Here is an 11,839-nt window from a genome sequence, read left to right on the forward strand (position 1 = left end):
CTATTCATGCTGATGACTTTTCCTCTCAACCACACTGTTTAAGTACTTTCACCTTTTGCCAGCAGGTTTGGCAATAAGCAAGGGTTTCCTCTGTAACAAGTGAGATGCTCAAGGAGGAGCAAGATCCAAGGCAAAGAGGACATGGTACTACTACACCATCCTGGAAGCCACAGGATAAATGATACCTGATAGTGCTGTGTGCAAAGCTGAACCTGCCCAGAGCAAGCTCAACCGAGAACAAGGACAGTGCCTTCTGTGCAGTGCACCACTACTAAGGAATGGAAATGTCTTCCTGACTGGCTTGATGCCACCGAGCCTTTGGGATCAGTAAATGAAGAAACACAATCTTTGGGGTTCATAAGTAACATACCCTGTTCAAGCTCGAGAAACAAACACATGTTCCTCCCACCTAAGACCCCTACTCCACAGCACAGGACAGAGTCTGTACATTAGAAAAAGGATGCTTCGTCTTCTGAAAACAACAACAACAAAGGTCTTCAAATCAAGCCAAGGAGCCAACCTCTACCTTCAACCTGTTCTCTTATGCGAGTCTCAGTCAGGACAGCCATCCAAGGAAGCTCAGAATATACCTCGTTCATTGTACCAGCAAAGTAGCTGAAAATCAAAGAGGTAGAAATGACAGCTCTGGAGGCTGCCTATAGACACCTGAGCTAGACCATGCATACTGTAATGCTTACAGGGCTATCAGGGAAGGAAGTGTTCAACACAGCACTGTCTGAACATAACTTAAGATTCTTCAAAGATGGTTATGCCATACCCAGGTGTTGGTGGCTCATGCTTATCTATAATCCTAGCTACACAGGAGGCTGAGATATAGTGATTGAGGTTCAAAGCCAGCGAGAGCAGGAAATTCCATGAAACTCTTACCTCCAATTAATCACAGAAAAGGCTGGAAGGAAAAGTAGGAGAAAATGAGGGGAGGGGTAACAAGTTTCGACAAGAAATGTGCTCATTACTATGTAACTGTAACCTCTCTCATTGCCTTGATGCAAATTTTTTAAAATAAAATTGAAACTTAAAAAAGCTGGAAGTGGAGCTATGGCTCAAGTGGTAGAGCTGTAGACTTTAGCAATGGGTGCTCAGAGATAGCACCTAGGACCAGAGTACAAGGACTGGGGGAGGGGGGAGAATGGTCATGGCGGGTACCAGTGGCTCACGCCTGTAATCCTAGCTGCTCAGGAGGTTGAGTTCTGAGGATCACAGTTCAAAGTCAGACTGGGAAGGAATGTCTGTGGAATTCTTATCTCCAATGAACCACCAAAAAGGCAGAAATGGAAGTATGGCTCAAGTGGTAGAGTGCTAACTTTGAAAAAAGCAAACCAGGCCATGGTTCAAGCCCAAGGTCCAAAGAAATCAAAACAAAAAAGAAATCAAAACAAAACAATTTTTTAAAAAACACCTCAAATGAGGATTCTTATCCTTCAAAGGCTCGATCCCTCCTCTGTAGCCATGCCCATTTCTCCACCATACTCTGATCCTCAGGGACACAAGGGCCTGTCTACTCTTAGTGTCCCAGAGCCTGCCCAGTGCTTCAGCTTGGTGATGTTTAATGTGGTCTTCTTGGAGGTGAATTGTAGTTATCATAGTGTCATACAGAGACCTTCCATGATAGAGTTCCTTAGGAAGTCTTAGGCAAGTAAAACTCATAGCAGTAAAATCAACTGGGAAGTGCCTATTCCGTTTAGGGGCACCAGAGAGAAGGTATTTCATGACCAAATGCATGCAAAAGGGCCTCATCAGAACACAGTTATGGAAGTGTTAACAGTGACTGCCCTGTATGACCAGATTTCCATACCTTCAGTATGGCTGTACTAAAAACAAGTCCATGTCCTCCTTTGCATCTATGGAAATACCCACCATCTTGTTTTTATTTTCCTGCTTGGGCTGGCTTCAAACCATGATCCTCAGATCTCAGCCTCCTGTGTAGCTACAATTACAAGCATGATCCACCAGCACCTAGCTTGGCTGAGATTTGAAAATGAAGTGGTGACATCCAGGAAGACACTCTCTAGGCAGAGGAAGCAGTGTGAAAATAGGTGCAGAGGGCTGAGCATTGGAAAGCTTTGTCCCGAGTCTCAATCTGGCAGAAGGAAAGCATGGGTGAGGTGGCACACTTTGAGGTAAAGGCTGAGCAGCTAGGCAGCAGCTGCTCTGAGAAACCCTAGGTGCTAGGATAAGCAGTCCAGACTTCCAAAGAGCTCTCCATGTGCCCAAGCTGACAGACTAGGAGAGAACACACACTTTGGGACACTGTGTTACAGACTCCCAGGTACTCCAAAAGGTTATTTATTCCAGACTAGCCTGCCTAGTACAAGCCCCAAAGAAGCTCCCCTCCACACCCTGAGACAGGCCAGACACCGCTTACAAGGAGCAATCTATCACGCATGCCTGTTATAAAGATGCAGCCAACTGCTGAATTCTTGCTTACCTAAGGCTGCATTTGGAAAACTGTTCTGGGCACAGACAGACTTTCTTATACTACCACTGGGACACCATCACCTTCCGCATCTCAGACATCTTCCTCTTTGACCAAATAGGATATCATTCTCTTTGAATTTTAGCCCTTACAAGTCAACTGTTTAAGAGCTTAAAGGCCCCACAAATGTACTCATTACCTTGCTCATGTAATTGTAACCTCTCTGTACGGTATTTTCACAATAAAAAGACTTATTAATATAAAAATCTTTTTAAAAAGAACTCAATTTTTCCCCTGTATCATAAGCTTTATAAGTTCTGCTTGTACTCTTATCTACTCAGAAGGCTGAGATCTGAAGATCACAGATGGAAGCCATCCAGGCAGAAAAATACATGAGACTTTTATCTCCAATTAACTAGCAAACAGAGAGACGTGCGTCTATGTGAGCTGTGGCTCAGGTGGTAGAACACCACACCTGAGTGAAGATGCCAAGCAAGGCAGAGAAGCTCTAAGTTCAAACCCCCAGTACTGGCACATATAAATAAATGAATAAATAAAGGCAAGCTCCATATCCAAATCTGTGATCTGTCAATAAATAAAAGAATAGGTAAAGTTAACATAGTTTTATAACTTTTTTTACACAGTCTTTTTAAAATTCTTTTTATATTTTATCTTATTTTATTTATATATATATTTTTTTTTGGTCCGGTCCTGGGGCCTGAACTCTGGGCCTGGGCGCTATCCCTGAGCTCTTCAGCTCAAGGCTGGTACTCTACCACTTGAGCCACCACAGTGCCACTTCCAGCTTTTTCTGTTTATGTGGTGCTGAGGAATCGAACCCAGGGCCTCATGCATGCGAGGCAAGCGCTCTACCGCTGAACCACCTTCCCAGCCCCAAGTTTTATAACTTTTTTCACACTTAAAACCTTTCACATTTTACTAGAAATCACCAAGACTCCTAAACTAATTCTGGAACCATTTCTTTTCTTATTTCTTTTCTTTTTTCTATGTACTGGTCAGGTCTAGCTTGCCTCTATCCACAATACTTTATACATACTATTTTATATCCTAGTTTCTGCTTCTATGGGTACTAATTTTCTTCTATGACACAAAGCAAGTCACTGAACTCTAACTCAAGAAGCTACACTAGAAAAGTCTGAATGAAGGCTCCTAGGACCAGTTTTTGTCCATGGTCCACAGTTTCAACAAAGTAAAAGCATAGTCTACCAGGTGGTTCTAGCTTATAATCCTAGCTATTCAGGAGGCTGAGATTTGGAGTATCTCCGTTCAAAGGCAGCTCAGGCAGAAAAGACTTCCATCTCAACAATAATTAAAAAAACATACTGGAGGAGTGGCTCAATTAGTAATTAGTACAGCACCAGGCTAGCAAGTTGTGAGTTAAATCTCTACCCTAAAACCAGCACAGTCTATGATACTTATTATAAAGCTTCCTCTTCATTTCATCTGCTTCATGTTACTAACAAGGCTTTCCATGAACTGTCAAAACAGCATTCTATGCTTCCCACCAACATTCCACATTTTCTCTCCCCTCAGCTCATATTCTGGTGCTACACATTCAATATTAACATACATAGATACTATTTATTTCTATTTTTAATTTTTCATTGTGTTAAAGCACATAAAATTTATCACCTTAACCATTTTTGTGGGGGGGGGGTAAGGTCATGGGGCCTGAACTCTGGGCCTGGGCGCTGTCCCTCAGCTCTTCAGCTCAAGGCTAGTGTTCTACCACTTGAGCCACAGCGCCACTTCCGGCTTTTTTCTTTTTGCTTATGTGGTGCTGAGGAATTGAACCCAGGGCCTCATGCATGCAAGGCAAGCACTCTACCACTGAGCCACCTTCCCAGCCCCCATTTTTTTAATTGTAAAGCATTTAGTACATTCACATTCAGTCTCCACAAATGTTACCATCCTGCAGAACTGAAACTCTATATTATTACAAGACAGCACTCCATTCTGCCCTTCTTGTAACCCCTGGTAACCATCATCCTACCTCTGTCTCCATGACTACTCTAGGTACCTCACAGACATGGACTCACACAATTTTGTCTTCTCATGACAGGTTTATTTTGTTTAGCAATAGCCCCAGTCCCCATCCATTCTATTGTTGCAAAGTTACAGAAGGGCCAGACTTTGTCTGCTTAGTTCATTGCTACCTCTCAACGCCTACACCAATCTTGGGCACCCAGCATATTACTGATAAATACTTTAAATGAATGAGTGCTCCTCTGAGGGTGCTCAGTAGCTCAAGTAAAAGTAAAAAGGAAATGCTCCACCTTATTATATTTATCCAGTACTTTAAAACTAAGCAATTTGATAGCAATGAAAATATTCTGAAGAGGTTTCTTCGACACTTTTGTAGGTACTGTAATTGCCCAAATGAGGAAGGGGAAAGAATGGAAAGAGGGCGATTATGAGCAAGAAGCACTGTATATACGAATGGACCTGTTAAAATAAAACCTTCTTGTATACCTAATTTGTGTCAATTAGAATAATTAATTAGTTTAAAATAAAACAAATTCCCCAAATGGAAACTAAGTATTTCCTTTTGGTGAAGACAGGCCTGTACAATGCATTCAGAGGAAAATGCAATCACCCATTGGCCCACAACATTTGCATTCATTTCTGTGCTGCAGAGATATCAGGAGACCTGAAGGATGACAAGTGGCTAAAGATGAATAACTCCATGTTTCAATGAAATGGGGGTGGGGGACCCTCCAAATGCTTCCCCGACCTTGAGCTGTTGTGTCAGACTATTTAATGCCTCATTGAGAGGAAATTTTCTTCCTTCCTTGTGGGGAGAACTTACAGAATGAGTTTAGTAATGAATGCTTCTATTCTACCTAAAGCAAGTCATACAAAGTCAGCTTTAGCAGATGGATGGGAAGATTTCCTATCAGAGCATCAGACACGACTTGGAATGGAAGAAGGAGGCTAGAGGCCTACATTTATTCCACGTGGAGCCTCTGAAAACACCCATTTCCCACCTGAAACACCAGGGTTTTTTAGACTAATCAATGTCAACATCTCCTTAAAAGAGATCACCATTAAGACGCTGGCAGAGAGTAAAGTCCAAACTTCTAAGCTTGAAATTCAAAGAGTCTCTATATCGTTGTCCCAACCTCCCCTCCAGACTTATCTACTGTTATTAAGTAAAATTATCCCCAGTTCCCAAGAGTCATCTATGCGTCCTTGTCTCCTCAGTTCTAAAGGGTAAGTTCTTCCTTTGCCTTATCAACTCAATTCTCTCTCCTCACTACCCCCATCCATCTTTACTCTGGGACTTTCAGATGCTCCCACCCTTCCAGCATTAGGCAACATGCACTGACATCTCTGCGAGACAACATGAGGGCTTGAGTTAGGGTTAGAGTTAGAGTTGGGTGAGGGGTTAGGGTAAAGGATTATCATGCCTTCCTTCTCAAATTATTCTCCTTTAAGGGGTAGGGAAAGAGAGTTCCTGCCCTGTGGGTTCCTGCTTGAAGTTTCCTGCCTTATTTTTTTTTGTCGGTCGTGGGGCTTGAACTCTGGGCCTGGGCGCTGTCCCTCAGCTCTTCAGCTAAAGGCAAGCGCTCTACCACTTGAGCTACAGCGCCACTTCCGGGTTTCTGGTGGTTTATTGGAGATAGGAGTCTCACGGTCTCTCCTGCCCAGGCTGGCTTTGAACAGGGATCCTCAGATCTCAGCCTCCTGAGTAGCTAGGATTACAGGAGTGAGCCACCAGCACCCGGCCCTGCCTTATTTTTTAGGATTAATTATGTTGACTCTTCATCTTCCCCTAAGGGTATAAGCTCTTTCAGGGAAACTTTATGATTTGATTGTCATGTAAAATCTAGTGCCACCGCTCTTCTTGTCAGCGGCCAGAGGTGACCTGTGAAAATGGTTTGCAACTCTCCAGACCCAGAAAACCCCACAAAATCATGCAAGTCAAGAGGTCCCAATCTTCGTGTTCACCTTAACATCACTAGAGATACAGCCCAGCATCAAGGGTATGCATATCCAAAAAGCGACTAAGTATCTGAAAGAAGCAATGTGTGCCATTCTGGCGTTTCAATGGTGGAGTTGGCAGGTATGCTCAGGCCAAACAGTGAGGCTGGACACAGGGTCGGTGGCCCAAAAAGAGTGCTGAATTTCTGCCGCACATGCTTAAGAATGCAGAGAGTAATGCAGAACTGAAGGGTTTAGATGTAGACTCCCTGGTCATTGAACACATCCAGGTGAACAAAGCACCTAAGATGCGCCGTGGAACTTACAGAGCCCGCGGTAGGATTAACCCAACCATGAGCTTCCCCCTGCCACATTGAGATGATCCTTACTGAGAAGGAGCAGATTGTTCCTAAACCAGAGGAGGAGGTTGCACAGAAGGAAAAGGTATCCCAGAAGAAACTGAAGAAACAAAAACTTGTGGCATGGGAATAAATTTAGCATAAAGTAAACACAAATAAATAAAAAAAAATCTAGTGCCATGTTTTAGACCTAACCACTTACTATAGGGTCACAGGAGGTAGCATGACACAGCTGGAGATACTGTGACCAGACTAAGAAAAAAATGAAAGACTAAATTCCCACATTTACAAAAACCATGGCTACTACCATTGGCTACTGAGAGCAAATACAATAACACACAGGAACAGTATCTCTCCAAATAAAGTATGTCAAGTGACAATACTGTTGTCATCAAAATAATCTACTTGGGACACTATAAATTCTAACTATAATTCTAACTTAAAATTTCCAGAAAGAATGGGCATCAGTGGCTCATGCCTGGAATCCTGACTACTCAGGAGGCTGAGATCTGAATGGTTTAAACTGGTTTGAAGCCTGTCTAGGCAGAAAAGCCTGTGAGACTCTTATCTCCAATTAGCCAGCAAAAAGCAGAAATAGAGCTGTGGTTCAAGTGGTAGAATACCAATACTGAGCAACAAGAAAACCTAGGGGACAGCACCCAGGCCCTGAGTTCATGCCCCACTACTGGGGGGAAAAAATCTCAAGGTCATTTTCCTTATGCTAGTATGTAATTTAAGAATCCATTGTTCTGGAAAGGAGGGGAGTAACAATGCTCAAAAGGAAATGTACTCATTACCTTACTCATGTAACTGTAACCCCTCTGTACAGTATCTTTAAAATAAAAATATATATTAAATAAAAAAAGAATCCATTAAAACAGCCATGATGAGCTGGCCAGCCTTTCTGGGGATAGGTTTCCATTTTTGAAAAAGGCAGGGGTTAGGGAACAGGAAACAGAGCTCAGATTGCAGCAAAAATCATTATAATTAGAAATCATGCTTCATAAAAAAGAACTTAATGTAAATATTCTGTTACAGTGTATCAATATCACCATTCATAAAAATGAGTTCATTCTAGAAGATTGCTTCCCTTAGATATCCCTTCAGTGCAGTTTCACTGTTAGAGGCTCATGAAGAGGAAATTCTACCTACTATTTCTCTAACTGAATATTCCAGAACAGAGCCTATTAGGCTTAAGGGTCATAAGAGAAGTACCTACTGTGTCTCCCACCTGGACAGCCGCCAGCCCACAGTCCCTACAGCACCAAGGCCACCTAGAAGCATCAACGAGGGAGGGTCTATCTGATAAGCCTGAGGAAGAACAACCCTTTGCATGTCTATTAGTGACTACATAGGATGGAGAAGATGACCTAGGCCTAGAGAGAGTGCAGTCAGAGCCAGACAAGTGGCCATTGCAAGGCCAGGAATTAAACCTGAATCTACCAGACTCACTTGTGTTCCTCACTCATAGCCCTGCCCCTTCCTTCTCTCTCCCCCTCACCCATGAGGTCCTCCACTGTGTACAGTTTACATATCACTGCCCAGTCAGCCTCCAGAGCAGCAGGTACATAGATGAGAGGAGACCTAGGTTCCGGTCTAAGCTAAGTGACTCAATGTGTACCTAAGGTTCACTCACTTAACCTTCTGCCTAAGTTTCTTTACTAGAAAAATGGATGGCAATAAGATTGGTTCCACTTCCTAGAATTACAAAAGGAGTAAATCACCATGCAAATGTTCAAAATTATTTCTGTTGTTCTGATTATAAAAATAAACGATTGGTTAGTTAGGGCACCCTGACTATGAAGGCCTCATATCATTTTCCTTGTATCGTTTTGTCTGCTTGGATCAGTGTTAGCAAATCAGGGAACTCATGACAAACTCTGCCTATCAACTGCCTTGGTGGTACAGTAAACCTGTCTTGTACCTACTATCCTGGCTGTTTCAAACCACTGGCAGAGATGAAGAGTGGCCACAGAAACTTCAGTATTTTGTCTGGCTACAATGTATTTTGTCTGGCTTGTGACAGAAAAGCTTACCATCCCACTCTTAATAATCCTAAGCCAAAGACAGTTACAAACAAGCTGTAATAATCTGAATTTTCCTCAAATTTTGCATGTACACACACATACACAAGTCATTATCAAAAGATATACTGTATTGTGAATAAGTAGATGAGAAGAGGTAGTAATGTTTTAAAACTGCCCTTATAAGGAACCAAAAAAAGATAAAGTAGGATAAGTCAAAAAGATGCATTCAAGTTCACTTTTTTTAACTTTCTGCATTTTGAAGAATAATAACCCATGGGTTCCACAAAAATTTTTACTCTTCAGTAAAGAAAAACCATGCAACTTGTTCCATGAATATCTCCTATTTTAACCAAAATAAAGCAGGAGAAATAACTCAAGATACAAGTGTGAAACCAGTGTGAAACCCACATTGGAATAGGGTTTTTGAATGTGCTTTTAAGCTTTTTAATTAAACTTTGTAAAATTAAACTACTTTGCCAATCCTTTCGTGGAGAGTTGAATTCTAATTTTTTTAAATACTGCAGGGACTAATTTTTGCTGCACTTTGTATTTTTGAATAGGCCGTGTGTATTCTACTCCTGAACACCTGGTTAAATGCCAGAAAGGAAAATGTGCAGTGTGGTTTCACAAGCAGGCTTCCTCTGTTTCCCAAAGCCTTCAAATATTTCGTTTCAAAATGAATATACTGTAAGCCAAAAATTACCACCCTTCGATTACTCTGTCACTGCTACTGTAAAGATTCACCATAAATGCAAGGAGGAGCAGACAATGTTGCTGATGACCAGCTCCCAAGAAAACTAAAGTCAGAAAAAGTCACTGACGTCCAGAATAACCTACTGAGATCTTCATTCTCCTACCTTCTCCTTACCTCCAAAAATAAAAAAATCAAAAACAAACTAGAAAATAATATCCATTATTGTTGCTAAGAAAGCCATAGATTTTAGAAAGTGGACTAAATTTCAGAGTTCATTAACTAGAAGCCCATTTGTTTTCTGGAGAGGGAAACACTGAGACCTAGAAATATTGACTAGCACACCCTGTAGACTGGCTAGTTAGTAACTAGCCCAGGACTAGAGTCCAGTTTCTGGCTTATCAGGTTGACACTCTGCCATGAGATTCAGCTATCCTGCCCCACTAAACATAAATGTACCATTTGGCACTGTATAGCCAATGTCTTAAAATATGTCCAAAGTACCATTATGCTAGCCACAAAAGTCAAAATATTCTTTTAGATCATATCTATGGGTGTGCGGGATTTTGTTTGTTCAGATTACAGAAGGATCAAGAATATGGTTGCAACCTCATAAAGATCAGCAGAAAACATAAAACAGTAGAATAATCAGAGAACTAATAAGGACCTCAAAATGCCCTTTGTGTTTTGTCCTGATGAAAGTCAGTATGAAGTAGACTCTATTCCTCCCCTGCCCCCATTCACACACACAATCCTAAGACTAAACAGCAGTATTCCATAAAAAGACCCGATCTAGCCAGTGTTATTATCTGTCTGACATTTGGGTTATTCTTGTGAGTAAGTCGTAAAGTAGCATGGGTGTCTGGATTATTTGAGTACACATGGCAAGCCATAATTGGTCAAGGAATAATAAAAGACTTTTTTTTCAGTGACAAAAATACTATGCTGCATGACAGCATAGCACGGTGGCAGTTTTCAGTAGACCACAATACTTTCTCCACGTACCAAAAAAAAAAAAAAGCACCAAAAATTTAAAAAGAAGCTAAAAGCCTTTTCTTGTATGCAGTGAGTAGCTACAAGTTCATATTTACAAGTTTTTGACTGCCGACAGTTATTCACTAATACCCCTTCCCCAGATCCCTCTTACATATTAATTTATCATTCAGTCTCACCATACAGGGCAAACCTTCCAAACCGTGGGCTTTGATAATTTTTAGAGTTTATTTTCAAAGTGCAGTTTAAAATTTCATCACCACCTTCCAAAGAATGAGTCAAATCTAATATATATTCTATTTATCAGTGAGCCGATCATATAACTTACATATCAGGGCCCCCACCTAAAACCTGATCTCTTCTCTTTCTCTAGCCCTACCTCCCCCTTGCCACACAGCTGGGGGAATGTTAAGGAATCCAGGGAAATAGTCTAGTTGCCATTTCTCTCAGACACAGAAGATCAGGTTCAAAATGATTCCAATTGCAATTTACAAGGTCTCCGAAAGGAGCCTACACTTGCTGATACACAGAAAGCTATTCAGGCAGAGAGAAGTCGCTAAGGGGCAGAGTGGCCAAAGGCTATAAACCCAATTCAGCGAGGACAGCGAGAGATCGTGGAGGAACTCACCCACTCGGAAGTTCGTGGCTGTCAGGGTGTCGGCAGCATGGCCATTCTCACTAATGAGAGTGGTGGTGTTCCCCTTCTCACAGCTGTTCTGACAGCTGCCCTTGGTGCACGTCACTTTACAGATGCTCGGAGTAAAGACCACCTTGATGCGGCCAGTGTGGTTACTCACTAGGATCGGAGGCAGAGAGAAAAAGAACAACAAACACATCAGCTTAGTATCCATGAACTTGCCTTGAAAGTTAAAAAAAAAAAGGATAAAGGAAAAAAAAGGAAAAGAAAGGAACAAGGGGGGAAGAGAGAGAGGGAGAGAGAGAGAGAGAGAGAGCCCACAGCCCGACAGGTTTAAGGAAGAGGGAAGTCGAATGCTCGCTGCTCTCTATCCAGTGGTGTTTCTGAAACAGGAGTAGGAAGCTTAGCAAACAGAACTCTGGGATGCACTCCAAAACCACATTTGAAGTCGAGTCACTGGAGTGGGATTACTAACCACAATGCTGCACTTTATTTGTGGGCAGACAAAGAGCAATACGGAGGGCACTTTCAGATTAAAGAGCCAACCCCGACAGGCAGATGTAATGCAAGAGAGGTTGGCCCTGCACCTCATGCTGAATAAACTCTTGTGTCCTCAACTTGCATACTTTCCCTGTTTCTCTGCTTATTAAGTCACTGTTTGCAGCCCGACCCCTGGAAATGTTTTAGGCATGCGGCATGTCTGAAAACATCTGTCTCAACTCTCCTGGCACTCCCAGCCAAAGTGATCAA

General features: G+C 42.1%; 1 protein-coding gene across 2 annotated transcripts in view; it reads right to left on the minus strand.

The window, feature by feature from the left end:
* Ltbp1 (latent transforming growth factor beta binding protein 1) overlaps nucleotides 1–11,482 on the minus strand; it is a 228,864-nt gene extending 217,382 nt beyond the window's left edge. For both annotated transcript variants that reach the window (XM_013013664.1, XM_013013663.1), the window contains exon 1: nucleotides 11,081–11,482. In XM_013013664.1, coding sequence (XP_012869118.1) covers nucleotides 11,081–11,303 — 223 coding nt within the window. In that variant the 5' untranslated portion in view covers nucleotides 11,304–11,482. The remainder of the gene's footprint in view (nucleotides 1–11,080) is intronic.
* Between the last annotated feature and the right edge of the window lie 357 nt (nucleotides 11,483–11,839).

The sequence above is a fragment of the Dipodomys ordii genome, unplaced genomic scaffold (assembly GCF_000151885.1).
Source record: "Dipodomys ordii isolate 6190 unplaced genomic scaffold, Dord_2.0 Scaffold20, whole genome shotgun sequence".
NCBI classification, from domain to species: Eukaryota; Metazoa; Chordata; class Mammalia; order Rodentia; family Heteromyidae; genus Dipodomys; species Dipodomys ordii.